Raw genomic sequence first — 23,440 nt, 5'->3', positions numbered from 1 at the left:
GATTTCATTCTTTTTGATCGCCAAATAATATTCCATTACACACACACACACACACACACACACACACACACACACTACATCTTCTTTATCCGTTCATCAGTTGATAGACATTTGGGCTCTTTTGTTTTGTTTTGTTTTATGTTTATTTATTTATTTTGAGAGAGAGGGAGAGAAGTGGGGAAGGGCAGACAGAGAGTGAAAGAGGGAATCCTAAGCAGGCTCCATGCTGTCAGCCCAGAGCCTGATGCAGGGCTCAAACTCATGAACAGTGAGATCATTGCCTCAGCCAAAATCTAGAGTCAGTTGCTTAACGGACTGAGCCATCCAGGTACCTCATTCCTCTTGGTTCCTTAAGGGCAAATCATTTCATCACCCTTACTCCTGCATATGAGGGAGTCTGCTAAGACCATCCCACTGGGCATCCAAGTTACGAACCTGTAATGATGTTCCTGATGGGTTTCACCAGTGCTGTGAAGCCAGAGACTTCGGGCTGTCTGTGCTCCCACATGGGCTGCCATATAACAAGCCCGCTGGCCAGTCGGAACGTAAGGTCTGATTCCTGGGGAAAGAGAAGATCTATGTCCAATAACTGGCTTGTAAGACCTGGTTGAAAGGACCAGTCATTGCAATGATTAATATCATTCACAAGATTATTGTCAAGGTACGTTGGGTTGATCTTCTAGACCTTCTTTCATCACTCAGATGAGTGTTTCTAGGGTAAACCAATAGCCCTGTTATCATCACAATTACTATGGAAACCACAGTGGTGTGCTTTTGGCAAAATTAATAATTAAAATGCAGCTTTGGGCAAAGCATGAAACACAATTACTGTTTTGTGTTAGCAGTGATCAAGGCTTGTTTATTTTAAGAGTCTCGGCAGATCTCTTGTGGTTATCATTGTTATTCCTCTTAAGTATTTAATTGTCCTTCTCTTTCCCTCTTAAATCAATATTCTCAGATATTGGCTATTTTGACTTGTTAATTCTCCAATCCATCTCTTGTTTTTGCATTTCATATAACCAGGAACATATATTTAGACCCTTCTAGTATATTGTTTTGTTATGTTGTTTCTCAACAATCTTTAATCCCTTGAGGGCAGGGATCTATCAGATATCCTCCCTCTTCCATAGCACCCGGCATCATCACAGTGCTTAATACAGTATTAGAAACTAGGTGCACAATAGGAGCTCAGTAAGTACTTGCTGAGTTGCACAGACCTTACAACTCATACTCATTCAGTCTATCTACAGCTTAAGCTCTCTTCCAGGGAGCACATTTTCTGCTTCATCGTTACATCATTTAAAATGCAATCTCATATTACGTAAATAAAAATATATTACATTCTGAGATTACATCTTAAACAACTCAACCACTGACTGGAATTAAAATAAAAACTTTAAAAAAATAAATTAACAACCCAGTCTCTCAAAAAAAACATAGAGATGGAATCAGAGAATGTTATCACAGATTAATGAACACAACCAAGACCTAGAGATTCACTTAGGGCAGTGATTTGCAACCCTAGCTTGCATATTATAATCACCTAGGCAGCTTTGGAGGCCCAGGTGTCACTTCCTCCCCTGCCCAGACCAATTAAATTAGAATCACTCAGTTCTCAGCTGACTTTCATGTGTAGCCATGGTTGAAGACCAATGATCTAGAAGGATAAGATGTAGGAAGAAATTGTAAAAAATAAATAAATAAATAAATAAATAAATAAATAAATAAATAAATAAATAAAATAAAATGAAAGGAAAGTGATCCTGAAAATGGTGAATCACCGTGGCTCAGTGTCAAAGGAAACTTCAGCTAGAAAGGTTGATGAAATCCACACATTGATACAGAAAGGCCTCTTCTGTAAGCTATAGACTAGGATCCTGGCACTACAGCAGTGCCCACAATGGGAAAGCATCTAGAACTCCCTATAGAGGTATTAGGAAAACATGTAAAGCACTTGGCCAAATTCAGTCAATATTCATTCTACAAATATTTGTAGACCACCTACTGCATACCTGCTACTATTCTAAGTTCTGGGCTAGAACAGTGAACAATGCATACAAAAATTCCTGCTCTCCTGGTGCAAAAGAGAAGAAAAGCAGGCAAAGGGATGTGTCAGGCAAGGTGTTGATATTTTAGACAGCATGGCCGGGAAAGCCCTTATTGTGAAAGCGGCTTTAAGTAAAAGGATCTGAATGGAATGAAGGAACTGCCAAGTAGATAATTTCAGAAAAAAACATTCCATGAGAAGGAATCAGTAAGTGCAAAGGTCCTAAATATGCCTCGTGTGTTGAGAAACAGCCAGGAGACTCTGTGTCTAGAGTCAGGTAAATGGCAGAAGAGTAGAAGAAAAAGAAAATAAGGTCAAAGAAGTCATTGAGTTCCCAATAATACAGGGCCTGATAGGTCATACTAAGAGCTTCAGCAGTTACTAAGATGGGGAACCACTGGAGGGTTCTCAGTAGTGGTATGACATTACTGGATGTACGTTTGATACGATTACTGAGGCTATTAAGAATTGTTTGAGAAAGGGTAAGGGTGGAAAGAGAGTCTGTTTAGGAAACGTAGAAGATGATTAGAGGAGGGTGTTGGTAGAGGGCAAAATTAGAATGGTAGATTCTGGATACATTTTGAAAATATAGTCTACAGAACTGACTGGAAGTGGAAGGTGAGAGAAATAGGTGTCAAAGATTTTTGGCTTTGACAAAGATAGGCAAGATGAAGAAATAGCAGGTTGGGGGATATCAGGAGCCTAGTTTCAGACATGTTAAATTTGAGATACCTGTTAGACATTCAACTAGAGATACTGAATGAGCAGCTTGACAGGCGGGTCTGAAGTTAAGGGAAGCTAGTATTACGTGTGGTGTTAGATCCAGCAACCAGGGGATTAAACGTGAGCAAAGCTTATCTGCTTTGTCTCCAGAAATGCAGGAAGTCAAATCTCAATTGACCTGGTTTTTATACCTTTGGGACTCCATCCTTTTCCATGTTCCTCATAAGTAATCTTGGCACAAATAAAACTCTAGTGGACACTACATCAGAAGGTAAGTCCTCTTATACTGAAACGCTGGCCTTTAACATTGTCTCAATTGATTCACTCACTGATAGTTACTGTCATTATTTTATCTGATATATTTCCAACTAGATTGTATATTTATGGAGACACATTGAGATCTCCTTCTGTACATTTCTCCTTGAGCATCAATACATACTTGTTGATTAATGGAGCATAGTTTACATTCCAAAAATAGCACCAATTAAATCTAATCATTCTTCAGACTTGAACACTTGCAAAATGTGTGGCCTCCTCTTATGTTGCTATGTTCCTTTGTAAGTCCTTTTAAATTGGCTGAATGCATAAATTCTGGGACTCTATTTTTTCTTCTGGAGTCCCCATTAGTGGGTCATCTAATGCTATGAATGCACATATGGCCAGAAAGTTGATAGCTGGAAACGACAGTATCATTCAAACAGCTGTGGGCATGTAGTCTAGTAAGGTCCTTAGAAAAAACAGAAGACATAGACACTGGCAGAGTCAATATCCCCACATTTCAGATGCATTTCTTACTTTCACTGAAAGCCTGTTCCATGATAGCATGAAACTATTCTAAATATGCTTACTGGTAGTTTAGAGAAATCGAGTTGAAAAATTATTCTTATCTTAAATTTCATTTTAAAGTTGTTTACTTCACACATACAGATTTTATAAAAACCTCCTTGAGGGCTTGGATTTTGTTTTATCCACTGCTGAATAAAGCACTCTTAAGAGTGCCTATCACTCCAATAAACAAATATTTATTGGAGGCATAATTGAATATGATCAGATCATGACATCCCATTTAAATTCCTTAGTTGTAATAAATACTCAGCATTTTTCACTAATAAAATTAAATCTAGCTGAAAATAATATATTTGACAGAATTTTTAGGTTATTGGTTTCATGTAATATATTTGAGGCTGTTATAAATTAAAATCACAGAATCAATGTACAGAAATCTGTTGCATTTCTATATACTGGTAACGAAGCAACAGAAACATAAGTTAAGATAATAATCTCATTTACAATTGCACCCAAAATAATAAAGTATCTAGGAATAAACTTAAGCAAAGAAGTGAAAATCTTGTACCCTGAAAACTATAAAACACTGATGAAAGAAAATGAAGATGATACCAAAAAATGGAAAGACATTCCATGCTTACAGATTAGAAGAATAAATATTGTTAAAATGTCTATATTACCCAAAGCAATCTACACATTTAATGCAATCTCTGCAAAATATCAATAGCATTTTTCACAGAACTGGAACAAACAAAATTGGCCCTAAAATTTGTATGGGACCACAGAAGACACTGAATAGCCAAAGCAACCTTGAAAAGATTGAAAAAGAAAAAGAAAAAACAAAACTGGAGGCATCGCAATTCCAGGCTTCAAGTTATACTACAAAGCTATAGCATTCAAACTGGCACAAAAATAGAGACACAGATAAATGGAACAGCATAGAAAACCCAGAAAGAAACCCGCAATTATATGGTCAATTAATCTTTGACAAAGGAGGAAAGAATATGCAATGAGAATAAGACAGTCTCTTCAACAAATGGCATTGGGAAAACTAGAGAGCTACATGCAAAGGAATGAAACTGGACCACTTTCTTACATATACTCAAAAATAAACCCAAAATGGATTAATGACCAAAATGGATTAAGGATCTGAAACATTAAAAGTCCTAGAAGAGAGCACAAGCAGCAATTTCTCTGACATCAGGCATAGCAACATTTTTCTAGATATGTCTCCTGAGGCAAGAGAAATAAAAGCAAAAACAAACTATTGGGACTACATCAAAATAAAAAGCTTCTACACAGTGAAGGAAACAACCAACAAACTAAAAGGCCACCTACTGAATGGGAGAAGATATTTGCAAATAACATATCCAATAAAGGGTTAGTATCCAAAATATATAAAGAACTTATTAAACTCAACACCTATAAAATAAGCAATCTAATTAAAAAGTAGGCAGAAGACATAAACAGACATTTCTCCAAAGACATCCAGATGGTCAACAGACACATGAAAAGATGCTCAACATCACTAATCATCAGGGAAATGCAAATCAAACCTACAGTGAGATGTCACTTCACACTTGCCAGAATGGTTAAAATAAAAAGCATAAGAAATAAGTGTTGGAGAGGATGTGGATGAAAAGGAACCTTCTTACACTATTGGTAAATATGCAAACTGGTGCAGCTGCTGTGGAAAACGTATGGAGGTTGCTTAAAAAGTTAAAAATAGAACTACCCTATGACCCAGTAATTGTACTACTGGGTATTTACCCAAAAAATACAAAATACTAATTCAAAGGGATACATGCACCCTTATATTTTTGCAGAATTATTTACAAATTTGCAATAGCCAGGTTATGGAAGCAGCCCAAGTGTCCATCAATAGATGAAGGGATAAAGAAGATGTGATATATACAGTGGAATATTATTCAGCCATAAAAGAGAATAAAATCTTACTATGTGCTATGACATGGATGGAGCCAGAGAATATAATGCTAAGTGAAATAAGTAAGAGAAAGACAAATTACCTCTGATTTCACACATATGTGGAATTTAAGAAACAAAACAAATGAGCAAAGGAAAAAAAAGAGAGAGAGAGAGATAAACCAAGAAACCGACTCTTAACTGTAGAGAACAAACTGATGGTTACCAGAGGGAAGGTGGGTGGGGGAAGAGGTGAAATAGGTGATGGGGATTAAGGAGTGCACTTGTTGTGATGAGTATTGAGTGATGTATGGAATTGTTGAATCACTATATTGTATACCCGAAACCTATGTAACAGTGTATGTTAACCATACTAGAATTAAATGAAAACTTAATTAAAATAATAGAAAAATGTGCATTGAGTTGATTATACACTGTCTTACAAAAGGATGAGCCATTTATATTAGATTTATTTGCTAATTAATGAATTAATGCACTCAATAAATATTGATTAGATACCTACAAAATTGCGATACTATGTTAGCTATTCAGAGTACAGTGATAACTCCCCACCCTCAAACCATTGAGAATCTAATGGGAGAGATTGACACATAAAGAAATAATGATAATAAATTAAAAATAACAATAAAAATCTGTGTAGAATATTATAATGATAGAGGAAGAGAGGGATGGATCTTAAATGAAATTGTGAAGGATATGTAGGAGTTTTCTAGGCAGAAGAGAAGGGCATGAGAACATTCTAGGGTGTAGGACCAGGATGAGAATAGGCCTGGAAAAAAGCATGTTATGTTCTTGGGGAGACTCCAAACAGTTGGAGCTCATAGACAGAAGTATACAGGCAGGTCATGGAGGGCCCAGTTACCAGACTAAAGAGCTGGAGTTTCACTGGCTGTAGGATAAGAAATTAACAAATTATTTTAAGCATGTCGGTGACTTGGTCAGATCTACATAGATTGCTTTAGTGTTGAAGTTGGATTTTATGAGACAAGCCAGAAAACTGTGAATCCAGTTAGAAAGTGACCTCAATTGGATTTCAGCCTCCTCCACTTCCTGCAGCACCATGTCCTATAAAAGCCTTAACCTACAACACTGTATAAGTGCTGACTGGCTACTTGAGGGAGTAAAGTCAAGAAAAGGACTGACACATGGGGCAGCACACAGGGGTTGGGGACTACAACTTTGTAGAAACAACAGTCTAGATGGTTGTGTGGTTTTCCCCCAGAGGAGCATGCAGGTATCTGGGGACAGGGATAGAAAAAGTGGACTTTAGTCATGACCTGGGGTTGGAATTTTGAAGGGCAAATGCAAAGGAAGGATAGGGAAAAGGGACATTAATGGTGCTGGTGAGGAGCAGTTCACATGGGTGCACAATGGCTAGGAAAGTAGGGACACACAGGGTCTGATAACCAGCAGGGAAATGAAAGACCTAATGTAGTGATTTTCAATCAGGGGCAATTCTCACCCCCTGCGCACCCACTGGGGACATTTGGCAATGTAAGGAGTCATTTGTGGCTGCCGCAACTCAGAGGGAGGAGGTGCTACTGGCATCTGGTGACTAGGGGCCAGAAGTGTTACTGATATCCTACACTGCACAGGATGATGTCTTACAAGAAAGAATTACCTGGAACCAAATGCTAACAATGCCAAGGCTGGGAAACCCTGATCCAGGGCCTGTACATTTCCTAAATATGTTTTAAAAAGCAAACACCTCACTCAGAAGAAAAAGGCCTTATGGAGAATTTATTGACTTATTAATATTTTTTATTCCCTATAGCATCTGGAATAATATTTCCTTCATAGCAATAATAAAATGATGAAATAATAATATGCTAGTAATGACAGCTAATAATAATTGTTTATTACGATTTAATCGCTGTACAGTGTTTTATATGCCTCATTCCCTTATAAATGCTCCAATTACTTTCTTATAAATACTCCATGCCATAAGTAAAACTTGAGGGTTTTGAGTCAGAAACTATCTGGAAGTCTCCCCTGAAAGAGGATCTGGCTCCCTTCCTACTAATAATACAAAATACTAATGGCAAGAAAATGCCGAGCACTAAAAGCAACTAACCATGTGTTAATGCCTTTTCGTGTGTAATGTGGAGCACTGTCGTAGGTTTAATCACGAGGCCCCATAAAACTATTCTTACTCGGGAAAACGGAGGCTTCAAGAAGCCGATTGCTCAAAGTCGTACGGTAGCAAGCAACAAGCACTGGATTCAAATGCAGGCTTGGACTTGGACTCTCAGCCTTGTCTTCAGATAACATCACAGCCACTCCTGTCACTTCTACACTTGCACATTTTTTAGTCCAGGGGCTATTTCTCCACAGATAGTCACCGCTATGGGCTATCAGTTTTTCAAGAAGCCTTCTTTCCTGTCTTCTCCATTTGAAGGACTATGTACCTACATATAATTGCTACTCTTGGCACCTGGATCAGCTTCTGATAATAAGTTGGGTCTACTCAGTGAGTCAGTTGTTAAATATTTATTGGGTACCTCATTTTTAGACACTGGAAATACAGTGTGACCTGGATGGGCAGTGTCCCTTTGCTCAAGAACTCTGTTCTAGGAGGGTGATGGGCAAGAAACATGAAAACAACCACAGAAAATAATTTCAGGTACTGATAAGTACTAAGAGGGAAAAAAAAAGTACAGTCATGTGCTAATGACACTAAGGTAGGCAGGAAAATTCATTTTGAAGTGATGACATGTGAGTTGTGAGTGAATTGGTAAGAAGGTCACGGCCATATGAAAATTTAGGGGATGAGGGGAGGGTAAATGTTTCCAACAGAAGGAAAAACCAGTGCCGGACTTGAAAGCAAGAATGAGTTTGAGGGTGAGCTCAAGTGAGCTCAGAGGTTAGTGAACGAGAAAAAGGCTATTGATATGGAGGGAGATGAGGCTGAGAAGGTGGGCAGGGGCCTAGACCTGCAGGCCCCATAGGCCAGGGGATGGTCTCAGTTACAGTAATCTTTTTAGTAAATGTACCCATCATAAAAGACTTTTTAAAATGGAAAGCCAAAGTTTTTAAAGCAGCAATTTAATTTGATTTTACAACATTTAAAATTTTTAGTATGTTTCATGGGAAATGTGGCCAGTGCATGCAAAGCAGTTTGGGAAGTTACAGGTAATTTCAGTTCTATTCCTAGCAGCAATTGGACAGAGTCAAGTGAAAGTGAATTTTAACCAAAACTAAAATGAGTGAAGACTCACTATTCTCGTTATAGTGCATTCTCCTTATAGTGATTGTTAGTGGTCTCACAATCACCTACATATACACACACATACACACACACACGCACACACACACACACAACTTGGAACACCCATTCATCAGGATCCTAATATTCTATTAAAGAACATTTGAGTATATTATTTTCTTCCTAACTCTTAACATAGCCCTCAGATGGAATTTATTCATCCACAGAAATAACAAATAGATCTTGATTTCTCTCCATGTGTTGGAAACGTACTGTGTCTTCACATATATTCACCTTGTGTTAGAGATATCCACAACTGTGTGCAATGGAGGATCTGAGACGTTAAGTAATATCACCAAGATCACACAGCTAGAGAGTGGTGGCATAGTAATTTCAAATGATAATCTTTTTCAGATCCAAGGGATACTTGTATATAATTGTATTTTGATACAATTGGTTTCCATGTAATCCTATGTTTTGTATTTTATGCTTTAAGAAATATTTTGAAAAGCAATTCTCACCTTGTATCACACTGTCAAAAAATCCACAGTATATAAAACACTTAAAACTTCTGCTCTAGATCTGCATTATAATAGACATAGCTACAAGGTGCTGTAGAGAAATACAAAGGAGATAGTGACTAAATCTACAAGGGGAGTTTCAGAGGAACAACTTCATGGAAATGATAACACTGAAGTTAAGCTTTGAGGAATCATGAGAAGAACAGAGGAAGGAAAGAGAGCAGAGTGAACAGCAAGGGCATATTCAGGAAATGGCTCCCAGAGCTGGGTCATGACGATACCAGTAGGGACTAGCAAACGACAAATTAAAAAAGAAACTGAAGCTTTGGATCATGCTTGACTTGATATGCCATGTTTAATATTTGGACATTATCTTGGGACAGAAGGAGAAACACTGAAGATTTTTAAGTAGATAAATGATATGCAAAGAATTGTGTTTTTGAAATAATGTCCAGTGGTTTGATATAAAAATAAAGCTCTCCATGTCTTGGCTTGCTAGGAGATCGTATCAAGACCTGGTCAACCAAATATGGAAATATGGAAGCATCATCTGAAGCCCACCTCACATCTATCCACCCTCAGCCTCATACTAGCCCCTGCTTACCTTGATCCTGTGTACCAGAGGAGCAAACAGAAACACAAAGAGCTCCACAGTAGCCATGGAGTTCTGGAAGATCTTCCTTCGGTTGTTCTCTTCTTCATCATTGGAGCTGCTTTGGCAAGGCTGCCCGGGGGAACCCTGGTTTTCTACCTGGTGGATGAAAGCACTGCTGCTGCCACCCCAGCTGGAGCCATGGTCTGTGCCCCCAAACTGCTCACTGTTGCAGTCCTGGGGGGCCTCCAGGAGCATCCAGTGCAGGGTGTGAAGGAGCTTTGTTTCAGCAACACCGAGCTTATCCTGGTGGCCTGCACGGGGACAACCACAGAGCCGAGTTAAGACCAACTCTGCCACCAGAACAATTGATATCCACTTTGGGTCTGGGAAGAACATCCTTGCTTTGCTCTGTGGCTTGATTTCCTGGGAGACACTGGCATTCCTCTGTACCTCTTACAACCACTGCTGGAAGGGTTCATTCTTGTTTTGGGGCTTTCTAACTGGTTAAAATCCCTACAGAATAATATACTGTCATAGGAATATCACATGTCTTCAGTCATATATATATGTGTCATATATATATAATCTTCCCAAATAGGCAGCATAGTGGTTAAGAACATCAGGTCTGAAGGGTCTGAAGATAACGATTACTCTACTTTAGACAGTGTGATCAAGAAATGCCTCTATAAAGGTAACATTTGAGCAGAAACCTAAATTAGGGCAAAGAACTGGATGGAAAAGAGCATGTAGAGAATGTATGCAAACATGGGGTGGATGTTAGGACATATTACCATGTTAGAAAAGCAATCTGTAAAATAATCTAAAAAAGAGGAAGAAATTTTACGCACACGCATGCACATACACTCAGTACTACAAAGTGCAAGGGGTCACTTTGGGAGTTGAGAGGGTAAAGGAGACAAATCTGATTGGAACTCGTCTTGGATGGGTGATAGTCTTTAGCTTCCCTATAATCTTCTAATGTTTAAAAGGAAAATATATTCACATATATTGGAAAATAATTAAAAATTTTAAGACAAGGGTGACAGTTTCTTTGTTGGTAAGATGGAGATCACGGTAGTATCAATGGGAGGGGACTTTTGTGAGGATTTAACGAGATCACGTGTGTACAGGGCCTGGGAAAATAGTAGGTGCCCAGTAAACGTTGTTACCATGAGTGTAGATGGTCAGAGGCCGTGAAGAAGCAATGCAGAAGAACCAACCTAACTTGTTCCTGTTCGAAAGCAGGGTTGCAGTGCAGTGGAGGACGTGAGGCAAAGCAGCTTGTACCAGCTCCCATCTGGAAATGCTCTGGATGGCTTCAGAGAGGGCTGGAGAAAGGCCATGCAGTTTATTCTCTACCAACACTCGTTCAAAGGACTGTAGATACCAAAAAAGAAGAAAAAAACATGTAAAATAAGGAATTAGAGATCCTGATTGGTGAGAAAATGGACACCAAGGTACTACAAGATGCAAATCGGTGGATGAGATATTTGAGGGTGCACTCACACAGCATTTCATAGTATATGTTGACATATAATGGTTCCGTGAGAATTTCTTTTTACCCATTTTAGGTTTTTGATTTAAAATACATGACTTGAATTATTAAATGATTTTTCTTCCCACCAAAATAAGCTTCCTCTTAAAAAAAAAAGTGCAACAACACATTTAACTCATGAAATTCTTAGAAGTAATATTTTATAAAATGCTGCTGAGGCATCCAAAGGGTCTGTGACAACTGCAGAACAAAGTAAAATGTCTTTTCTGAAAGCGTTTTGAGGGCAGAATTTATGTCAATTTTCAACAAGCGTTAACTAAGTTACAGTTCTTTCAAGAAATCTGATTTTGGGGCCCCTGAATTATTACATGTCCCTAGCGACAACCTGGCACAAGACATTCCTAACCTAATGCCTGTCATCGTAAAAATACTTAATATATCTGTTGAATAAACAACGAAAGGGAGGGAGAGAAGAAAAAGAAGGGAAATATGCCATAAGCTTTGCTCATTTATTAAATCTTCTGTCTTGTCCAGGGATACTTCCAGAAAGTGAAACATCCCAGAATAAATGTGACCTACTCAGTTTCTGTTGTGCTTGTTGTTTGGATGAGGAGGATATCACTATAAGACGTTAAGGAAAGTAGAGCTACCAAATATTAAAATAAATTTAATAAATATTCGACTTGTATGAACTGAACCTGATTGCTGCTTCATGCCACAAGTGATCAAGAAAATTGTGGAGGTGTGCTCGAGAGTGATCATAATACAAGTTCCAAGTATTCAAGCTGTATTATTGATATTATTAGGATGCCAGAGAAAAAGACACAGCTTCATGGAGAGATTCTTCAAAGAAACCTAATTACTTTTTGACTAAAAAAGGAAAATAAGGAGTAAAAAAAGAGATACCGTCTTTTTTAAAAAAAGCTAAATAAAGACAGATCCAAATGCTTTTAAATTCTTCAGCCCTGAGGTATCTAAGTATTCGTTAAGTAAAGGGTGAGTATGTTGGGAATCAAAAGATTATAAAGAATTTACGCAGTCTTGTTGAAAACATTTTAGAGGATGAGTTGTATTTTATAATAGCAGAGCACTCTGGGTACTTAATGTTACTTTCTTCTTAAATGTTACTAATATGAGTTTTTTATTATTTTTTCAACCCTGAACATCGTTTTTTATACTTTTATTTATTTACGTGACTTAGTTATTTTATATTGTATGACTATATTAAAAATGTCAGACATATCTTTGCCAAGAACAGGGAAAAGTTAGGATTATTTTAAGATAGTAAAATTGTAAGCGTGATCTATGGAAGGCCCAGAGGTGTTTTTTTTTTTTTTAATTTTTTTTTAAATTTTTTTTTAACGTTTATTTATTTTTGAGACAGAGAGAGACAGAGCATGAACGGGGGAGGAGCAGAGAGAGAGGGAAACACAGAATCGGAAGCAGGCTCCAGGCTCTGGGCCATCAGCCCAGAGCCTGACGCGGGGCTCCAACTCAAGGACCGTGGGATCGTGACCTGAGCTGAAGTCGGACACTCAACCGACTGAGCCACCCAGGCGCCCTGGCCCAGAGGTTTTTTAAGTGTCAAATTACCCTACCCTGAGCTAAGTACAACAACAAATTTCATTAAAAGGTCCTTATTAGAAATTTATATTTTAAAAATATCCTTGTGGCAACTTTGAAGGGCAGGTGATACAACAAAACAAATTCCTACTTGAGTGTGTGTACCTGTATGTTTAACTCTCTAGTTGGCTTTCATCATTTAAAAAAAAATGTTTTTTTATTTATTTTTGAGAGAGATAGAGAGTGGGAGTGAGGGAGGGGCAGAGAGAGAGAGAGGGAGAGAGAGAACCCCAAGCAGGCTCCACACCGTCAGCACAGAGCCTGATGCGGGGCTTGATCTCATGAACTGTGAGATCGTGACCTGAGTCGAAATCAAGAGCCAAATGCTTAACCAACAGAGCCACTCAGCACCCTGGATTTCATCATTCTAAAATCCCTAACACATTTCAGAACTCCTTACTATGTAGTCATCTATGTAGTCATTGGCAAATATTCAGGGCAATGTCCAAATGGGTAGGTTTCCACTTTTAGGTTTTAATATATGAAATGTGAAGACCTTTATTTGAGCTCCAGATTTTATTTTTATTTTTTTTTTCAACGTTTATTTATTTTTGGGACAGAGAGAGACAGAGCATGAACGGGGGAGGGGCAGAGAGAGAGGGAGACACAGAATCGGAAACAGGCTCCAGGCTCCGAGCCATCAGCCCAGAGCCCGACGCGGGGCTCGAACTCACGGACCGCGAGATCGTGACCTGGCTGAAGTCGGACGCTTAACCGACTGCGCCACCCAGGCGCCCCTTGAGCTCCAGATTTTAATGGAACCCGTGAAAAGTTCACTTGATTTTTGCTTCATGATTTCATGGCTTTTGTTTTCAATTTGTGAAGTGGGAAATTTCAGAGATACGGGATTCCCTTAGAATCTCAGGACAAGTGCACTCTATAGAGTATAAATACTGGTAGCATTACTTTCATAATTATTTTACATTATCTATTTTCAGACTTACACCAAACATACAAGACATAAAGGTTCAGAATTGCACATTACTTTGTTTGAGTAGTTCATAGGTACTCATCTCATTAGCTTCCACTAGAACAGTCTCTATTTTGTTAAGGATTGGACTTCTTATACTTGCCCTGCAAGGCCCTTCACCACCTGGTTTTCTGTAATCTCTCCACCTTTTCTTCTCCTCCTCTACCCCTATCCACTCTGGGCTAAGGTCCCTTAGATGTACTGTTCCCTTCTGTTCTCTCCTTACTCATTCCTCCCCCCCCCTTTTTTTTTTCACATCTTTGTCTAAGAGTCACATTAGCAGGTGACCTTACCTATCCACTGCTCTATACATGGAATCCACCTCCTCCCCCAGCTGCCATTGCCTCCAGTCTGCTTTCTTACTTAATTTTTCCTCATAGTGCTTATCACTATCTGGGCTTATTATGTATTTTACTTATTTGTCAGTGGCTTGACTTCCTCCCACCAGAATGCAAACTCTGTGTTTTGATTATTGCTCTGTCCCGTCATGTGGAACTATGCCTAGCACATAGTAGGTGCTCAATAATATTTACTGAGCGAATTAATATAGTGAGTGAATCTATATAGTCAGTACAATTTAATGCTTTTCTTTGGGTTGAAATTGCCACACAGAATATGGAAATAATCATTAAATGGTGAATATCACATACCACACATGAGGCTTCATATTGTTTCCCCAGTTTAGGCCTCAAAAATGCACTGAAAAATTAATAGAGATATTTGTTATAAGTAAAAATGATTAGCATCTTTATGACATTTTTTTTCAACGAATAAAACATGGTTCTATGAAACTCAAATCTCATGCCTCCCTATAGCCTGTTAATGAGCAGGTGTTGAACAGCTGACGACATTTGCTTTCACATGTGTAATTACATATATGAAAGAGATGTGGCTCTCCACATTTTCTGTATCCACTCTTATTCTGAAGACTTCTACCTAACCAGATTCTAAATTGCCAATGGTCAGGAGTGGTGTATTACTCATGTATATAATTATATTAAAAACTAAAAATGAACACAGTTTGTGGGCTATGATTTCCAGAATCTAATTTGTTATCTGGTACATTTCCAAAATAATAATACTGATAATAATACTACTACTACTAATAACAATAATAATGAAAATCTTGTTTCCTGTTTATTGGAATAGGTTTCAGGTCTTTCCAGGAAAAATAAAATTATAAAATATCCTCCTTCTCAGGGTCTTGAACCAGGAAGACTACATTGGCTGAATCCGAGCAAAAATGGTTAACAAGTGGGCACAGCAGATATTCGCCAAACAGGAGCTGGAAAAACAACAGGTCACCGGCCTGGAATTACAGCAGGAGATGGAGGGGCAATTGGACGCAAGAGCACAACCAGTCATAATTATCTTCCCTAGTTCCCCGCCCCCTCTTCCTAGGCTTTCTGCCCTCCCACCCTCTAAATAATGTATATATTTATTCAACTGCCAATCTGCTTGTCGCCAAACTTCACGGAAATATTTTTAAAATGCGTGTTTTTAAGCAGGTGCTGAGGGCTTGCTTTCCAGCCCCAGAGAGGGAGCTGCAGGCTGTGGCGCGGCCTCAGCAGCAGTGGCAGCAGTGGCAGTGGCGGTGACCCAGGCGGCCCCAGGAGCGCCCCCAGCCCAGGGCGGCCCGCGGCGCGCCCTCTGCGCCCCTCACCTGGTTTGCCGCCACAGGAAGGTCTGGATGGGCAGGGGGATGCCGCGGCCGCTGTCCTGCTCCTGGCCTTCGGAGCTCTTCCTCTTCACCATGATGGTGGCTCCTGGGAGTCCTACTGCAGGACCCAGCGCTGGCTCCTCGCTAGCCGCCGCCTCCTCCTCCTCCTCCTCCTCCCGCTGCTCTCCCCAACTCTCATCCCCTCCTTCCCCGAGGCAGAGCCGGCTCTCTCCGCCCTGATCCCCCGTCCCTCTCTCCTTCCCCCACCCCTCCCCGCGCGTGGAACATGGCTGCGGGAGGAGGGGAGGGCTGGAGGAGCCGCGGAGCGAGGAGGGGGGCGCTCGGAGGAGCTGTCCGCCTCGCCGCCCCCGCGCCCGCTCCTTGCTTTCAGTACCACCCACTGTGGACAGCGGCCCGCGCCGGACAGCCCGGCGGGAGAGCAGAGCAGGGGACAGGTTGAACGGCAGCGGGATGGTCCAAAAGATCCACGCTCCGCATTGCACGCTGATCCCCTCGCGCCTCTTCAAGCCCCAGGATTCGGCTTCCTTCCCTCCGAGCTGCACCCCAGGAGTGTCCCCTGTCCTGCTTCCCAACCTCAGCATCCAAAGAATTTTCACGGTCTGGGGAGGAGGAGCTTTCGGAAACCGCAGAACAGTCACTAACACTGGCATCATTCGCACCTCAAGCAAGGAGGTCAGGAGTCCACCCTTGGGTTTTAGCAGAAAGAGCACATGAAAATTATTAGGAGTGTAAACAAGGAAGGGATTAAGCTTGGCAAGACCGGGAAAGCTTGAAAGTTTTCTGATGTGAGAAATTATTTTAAAATGGTAACCACAGGAAATTAACCTTGCTCATTTTGCTAAAGCAGGAATATCCACAAACTAGACAGTTGTATCAGTTAATTGTAACTTGAGAAAGAACATTTGAATCATGCTATTAGGAAATGCTGTTTATTACAGTCCATTAGTGTACTTGGGTGATCCTGTTCATCCCGTTGATATCTGCCATTTTCCTTCAGTTGTTATAGTCAGATGTCTATATAGTTAATAGATGGATTACTGTTAGATGTTTTATCTAGCAGCAAAACAAATGGGGGTGGGGTGAAATGAAGCAGTTGGAGTAGAAAATCATTGCTGTGGGCCCAGCTACCTGCAAACAAACAAATATGGTTGCACACCTCTTTGAACAAAATATTGGTGTAATGCATGAAATAGAGACTTAGACCCCAGGACCTGATCTCAATAGTTAGAAATATTTCCAATGTAATTAACTACATGAGCCTTCATTCCATAGAGAGAGAATTATATGGTATATATTGGTATTTTCAGTCACAAAATTAAAGTATATATTTAATATCTTGAAGTAATCTTTTAATAGGAATTTTGAAACAAGGAAAGATAAATTCTAAATACAGCTTGTTCAGTGTATATTTATTGAATTTATTTTATATGCCAAGTATCATGCTATGTGGATTCCTGCTCATAAGGCCCTCACAGCATTGAAAGGAATATAGACATATAAAGAAAAGGGTACCCTGGGAGACATGACACAGATTCACTTATAAACAAAGGGACAAGGCAGAAAATATGAGCAGAAATCGGATGGAGAAAGGTTTTGTATGGCAAGCTACAAAGTTTAGATAAGAAAGACTTTAAGTAGGGCAGTAAAAATTTTGCTTCCATTTAAGTGTGATCGATATGCCTGGAATGTAGAGGTCATTTAAAATAAATGCAAGGTGCAGATGGGAACCCCAGTCTGGAGATTAGAGAAGTACTTCATGGGATGCTGAACCAAGGCCATGATAGCAGAGCTAGAAATAAGGAGATAATTTTGAATGATACTGCAAAGGTATAATTAGTCAGAGTCAATAACCAAGCAGGAATTGGGGGAAAAAAAATAGAACAGTAGTTAAGAGCTTAGATCATGAGCCAGACAGTTTTCTTTCTAGCACTACTTGTCCTAGATATAATACCCTGGGAAAGGTTCTTGGCCAAGGTTTCCAAATAATAGTACCCTTCCCATAGAGATGTTGTGAGGATTAAATGTTAATACTTGTAAAGAATTTAAGAGATTCCCTAATCTGTACTAAGCCTTCAATAAATATCTAGCAAATCTAAATTTTCTGTTTTGAGCAACTGAGTAAATGATGATCTCATTCAAAGAAAAAGTTGACAGGGAGAATTATCTTCTTATTTTAGGTATGTGTATAGGAGCATTAATGAGTTTTCCTTAAGTCTCTATTGGAAATTCCAAGCGCTATCATGAAGAGGCAGCTAGAAGTATGAGTATGGGGTTCAGAAGAGTTAACTAGGTAGGACAGATCAATTTTTTGTGGTTTACACTGTATAAAAAGTAGTTGAAACCACAGAAGTAGTTAAAGTAAGTCAGGGAAATATATGGAAAGAGAAAAAAGAGAAAAGGAGCCCAATTTACAAGTCTAGGGGACATGAACTTTAGTGTATTGCCACAAGTTGACAGCATAGGATAGGATAGTAGGATAGGCAGAGTTCCAAGAGGGTCCCCAAGATTCCCACCCTTTGTTGTGTATATGTACCCTCTCCCAGTTACTCGATCAAAAACTAATCTAGGTGTTGCTGTGAAAAGATTTACAGAAAGCCTAAAGTTTTAAAAATTATTAATAAACTTTATTTCTTAAAGCAGTTTTAAGTTTACAGAAAAAATTAGACCAAAAATACAGACAGTTCTCATGTATCCTCCCTTCCAGTCCAGTTTCTTCTATTATTAACAGCTTGCATTTGTGTGGTACATTTATTATTACCGATGAGCCAGTATTGATATGTTATTATTAACTAAATCTATAGTTTAAAGCTCACTATATCTGTTGTACAATTGTACATATTTTGCCAATAATGTCATGTATCTATCGTTATGAGTTATAAGAATAGTTTCATGTCCTAAAAATCCTCTGTGCTTTACCCATTATTCCCTCCTTAATCCCTGGAAGCCACTAATATTTTTATTGTCTCCATAGTTTTGCCTTTTCCAGAATGTCATATAGTTGAAATCATATAGTACATAGCCTTTTTAGATTGGCTTCTTCACTTGGTAATATGTGTTTAAGTCTCCTCCATGTCTTTTTGTGACTTGATAACTCATTTCTTTTTATTGCTGATCAATATTTCATTGTATAGATGTACCATAGTTGGTTTATTCATTCATATACTGAAGGACATCTAATTTGCTTTCAATTTTGGTCCATTATGAATAAATATGCTACAAATATTTCATGTGCACTTTTCGCTGTGGATGTAATTTTTAAACTCGTCTGGTTGAATACCTAGGAATACAGTTGCTGGATTGTATTTTAAGACTATGATTAGCTTTGTAAGAACTGCCAAACTATCTTCCAAAATGGCTATACTACAGAGTTTTTTAAAAATAAGAGACTTGAACATATTTATGGGCCAGAATGAAAAGTCATGGAAGAAGAAAATGTTGAGGCTATTTGAGAGAGGGGATAAAAGTTAACAAGGTTCTGGAGGATGTTATATCTGACACACAGAAGGATTAATCATTCTTTGGTGGAGGAATAATTCCTAAGATGGGAGATAAAAAGAAAGAATGGTAAAGGCTAAATCAGCAGAAAAAGAAGGATAAGCATAGGACAGAGTTCAGCCTTGATGGCCTATGTAAACTGTGAAGTAATCAGTATGGTCACTTTTTAAGAGTGATATTTGATGGAGGAGGAATAATGACATTTTTCAGAAAGATATTAATAGCAAATAACATACATTGAATACTTGCTATATGTCAAGGTCTATTTTAAATGTATCAATCAATTGTTGCAAACACACACACACACACACACACGCACACACACGCACACACACACAAACTCACTATAAACATTTTAAGAAGAGAAACCTGAGACACAGAAAGGTTATATAACCTGCCTGAAGTTACACAGTAAGTAATGAAAGAAACAGTGAAGTCAGCTTCAAAGTTCTGCCTTAACTTTTTAGCATAATACTGAGTGTTGTATAGTTGTGAGAGTTTGGGAAAAATGCTATGAGTCATGTTGGTGAGAACTGCTCAAGGACATATGCAAGAATTACCCTGTTGATGATAGAAGATGAAGAAGAGCTAACGGTCCTTTCCAATCCCAAATGCCCTTAAGGCATTGAGTCATCTAGGGGTGGAAGAAATCTATAATAAGTACTTTCAAGAGCAGTTTTCAGAATCACATAAAAATTACCATGATGGTTTACTTCTCGTATGCCTATCGAAAACCTCCAAATAATTTTTGGTTTTTGGGAAAAAACCTGTCCTCCTTAAATGCTTTCATCTACATTGCCTTCTGCCATACATTTCTTTTTCAATTCAGATGAACACTGTTGGAGGGAAGCTAAGAACTGGGTAATCCAGTCAATTACACCATCACAGTTAATAAACCAGGTCCATGGTAATCACTGCATTATATTATAATCTCACTGTGCAAGAATGAATTGGAATGGAGCTTTCCCAAAGATGGTGCCAATGATGGAATGGCCTTGGGCAGGAGAGAGACTGGCTGTTGGACTTACAAAGCATGTGAAAGGAAATTGCAAAAAGATACAGACAGATGTAGTTTTGAAGGTTATTGTCTTTTAAATGGAAGAGTGAATTTTGATAGTGGCCAGATGTTGAATTGCCAGATAAATATATAAATAAACATTCTTGGCAGATAGGTTGAACAGAGAACTCTGGGTCTTGGAAAAGACTGCTTCAGTAAGCAGAATCTAGAAGGCTATGTAAGTACATGAGAGCTAGTAATAATAAAAGCACTCATAGTAATTATAAAAACAGTTTTTGACAAGAGTCCACCATTAATCTATGGCAACCCATTAGAATTTAAATGTGAACAATGATTGCTGTTATCTTCTGTCTGTCAGTAAGAAGCATATGGCAAATACATTGATGCAGTAGTTTTGCAGTTTTAGGAGAAAGGCCACACTTACTTTAAGGTCACTCCCATTATGCAGGAATGGGTATACTCAATGTGTCTTGGGCATCCTTAGCCCAAATAGCTGATCTCTCTAAGGAGGGCAAGGCTTACCGGTCTCTCAGTGAGTAGAACAAAGCTCCAAATCTCACAGTCCATGCTCATTTAGGCTTCGTGCTCAGGTTTGCAAGGGTCTTCATGATCTGACTGTGTTTCAAAACTCTTCCTTCTCCACTTTGCTCTGGACAGACTGGCCTTTCAAGTACTTTGAATTTTTGGTCTTCTTCCACATCTGGACAAGGCTGGCACCTTTTCACTATTCAGGCCTCAGTTCAAATATAACCTCCTCTGATAAGACTGTTTATTAACCTGCCTAAAGTAATCCTCCCTATACTGTTTCAGAAATGTTCTACTATAATTCTATTTTTTACTTCATAAAACCTATCATTTTCTGAATATCATGTTTACTTACTTTAAGGTTTGTCTGCTCAGCCTACAGAATAGCAAAAAGAATCTATAATATATCCAGGAATAAATGTAACAAAAATATTTAATGTTTTTGTGGAAAAAAATACACTAAATTGTTTAGAGGCATAAAACCTTACAAAAATACCATGTTCTTAGGTAGGAAGACTCATTTTCATAAAGAAATATTGCTATTCTTTAAATGCAATGTTTTTTTTAGGATGTTTCATAATCTTAAAAAACTGTTCCTAAAGTCTATATGGAAGAATAATGAGTCAAAGATAGCCAAGAAGGAAATGGTTGAGGAATTATAAGACTATATAGTAATTAAGGCAGTGTGATCGATAATAACATAGAGATTGAAAAATTAACTAGTAGAACAAAATAAAAAGTCCAAAAAATGAAATGTGAATATATAACATGTGACACAGTAGAATGTGTTGTTTCCATTCGGAGAAAGGTAAATTGAGATTCTTACCTGAACCCTACCAACAAATAAATTATTCAAGATGAGTTAAAGACCTAAATCTAAAATGTAAAAAGCAAAATTTAATTTTTTAAAAAAGAAATAGTTTTTATCTCCTGATGTTTTATAAACACTTTGAGTCTTACTTGAGAAAGACTTAAAAAGTTAAAATTATATAAGGAAATATAGATAACTCAAATATATTAAATAGTTTCTGCAATGAAAGGTCTATAAAAATAAGAATATACATCCTAGAATGGGAAAAGATATTTGGAATGCACGCTATAAACAAAAAATTAGAATCCAGAATATATTATTAAGTTTACTAAAAAATCAATAAACCAAGACAAAAAAATTTGAAAAATGAGATTATGCTTAAATCTCATCAATAATATGGGAAAATGCAAATAAAAAATTTAATACTTCTCCAAACTATAAAGTTTAAAAAAAAAGCTTTAAAATTCTGATAAATTTAACTAATGCAATAGGCAATAAAAGGAAATAAAAGGTATATAGGCTGAGAAGAAAGTAATAAAGCTTTGCTCACAGATGATCTGATCATCTGTGGAGAAAAATCCAAAAACAATACAAAATAAGTCCCGCTGAAACTAATAAGTGATTATTGCAAGTTTCAGGATGCAAGATTAATACACAAAAGTCAATTGCTTTCCTATATACCAGCAATAGACAAGAGGAATTCAAAATGAAAAACACAACACAAATTATATCAGCACCCCCTAAAATGAAATATTTAGGTATGAATCTAAGAAATATACATGCACAACATCTGTATGAAGAAAACTATAAAATTCTGATGGATGAAATCAAAGAACTAAATAAATAGGGAGATACTACATGTTCATGAATAGAAAGACTCAATACTATCAAGATGACAGTTTTTCCCAACTTGATTTATGGAGTCAATGCCATCCCAATCGAAATCTCAGCAAGTTATTTTATGGATGTTACCAAACATATTCTAAAGTTTGTATGGAGAGGCAAATGACCCAGAATAGCCAATACAATACTGAAGAAGAACAAAATTAGAGGATTGACACTATCCAATTTACAACTTAATATAGAAATATGGTATAGGACAATGTGGTAGTGGTGAGAAAATAGACAAATAGATTAATGGAAAGAATAGAGAGCCTAGAAATAGACCCACAGATTTTGTCACTGATCTTTGTCAAAAGGACAAAGGCAATAAGATGGAGCAAATTGTGTTTTAAAAAAATTTTTTTAACCTTTATTATTATTGAGAGACAGAGCATGAGCATGAGCATGGGAATGGCAGAGGGAGAGGGAGACACAGAATCTGAACTGGGATCCAGGCTCTGAGCTGTCAGCACAGAGCCTGACACAGGGCTCGAACTCACGAACTACGAGATCATGACCTGAGCCGAAGTCAGACACTTAACCGACTGAGCCACCCAGGCACCCCTAGATTGTCTTTTCAACAAATGGTGCTAGCGCAATTAGATATGCACACACACACACACACACACACACACACACACACACACACACAAATCTAGCCCTGACCTCATTCCATTCACAAAAATTAACTCAGGGATGCCTGGGTGGCTCTGTTGGTTAAGCATCTGACTTTGGCTCAGGTCATGATCCCACAGTTCATGAGTTTGAGCCCTGCATTGGGCTCTGTGCTGACAGCTCAGAGCCTAGAGCCTGCTTCAGAGTCTTTGTCTTCTTCTCTATCTGCTCCTCCCCCAGTTGTGCACACTCTCTCTCTCAAAATATGAATAAACGTTTAAAAAACTAAGAAAAAATTAACTCAAAATGGATCATAGACCTGAATGTAAAATGCAAAAGCATAAAACTCCTAGAAGATAATAGGGAAAACCTAGACTTCAATAAAATTAAAAATTGCTCTGTGAATGACAATGGCCAGAGAATGAGAGGATGAGCCACAGACTGGGAAAATATATTTGCAAAAGACGTATTTGATAAAGGACTATCCAAAGCATTACAAAGAAC

At 38.3% G+C, this 23,440-nt stretch overlaps 1 protein-coding gene across 7 annotated transcripts in view; it reads right to left on the bottom strand.

Annotated features, from left to right (window-relative positions):
• UNC80 (unc-80 subunit of NALCN channel complex) overlaps positions 1-15,761 on the bottom strand; it is a 228,938-nt gene extending 213,177 nt beyond the window's left edge. For 6 of the 7 annotated variants that reach the window (XM_086719513.1, XM_086719516.1, XM_025933443.2 and 3 more), the window contains exons 1-5: positions 15,573-15,760; positions 14,560-14,608; positions 11,042-11,198; positions 9,831-10,132; positions 436-559 (exon numbers count right to left, since the gene is read on the bottom strand). In XM_086719513.1, coding sequence (XP_086575639.1) covers positions 436-559; positions 9,831-10,132; positions 11,042-11,198; positions 14,560-14,608; positions 15,573-15,664 — 724 coding nt within the window. In that variant the 5' untranslated portion in view covers positions 15,665-15,760. Of the gene's footprint in view, positions 1-435; positions 560-9,830; positions 10,133-11,041; positions 11,199-14,559; positions 14,609-15,572 lie in introns of all 7 variants that reach the window. The other variant, XM_086719512.1, reaches the window with a different exon arrangement.
• Positions 15,762-23,440: the final 7,679 nt, after the last annotated feature.

The sequence above is a fragment of the Puma concolor genome, chromosome C1 (assembly GCF_028749965.1).
Source record: "Puma concolor isolate L17-30 chromosome C1, mPumCon1.1.hap2, whole genome shotgun sequence".
Taxonomy (NCBI): Eukaryota; Metazoa; Chordata; class Mammalia; order Carnivora; family Felidae; genus Puma; species Puma concolor.
This window is presented reverse-complemented; position numbering and strand designations above follow the sequence as displayed.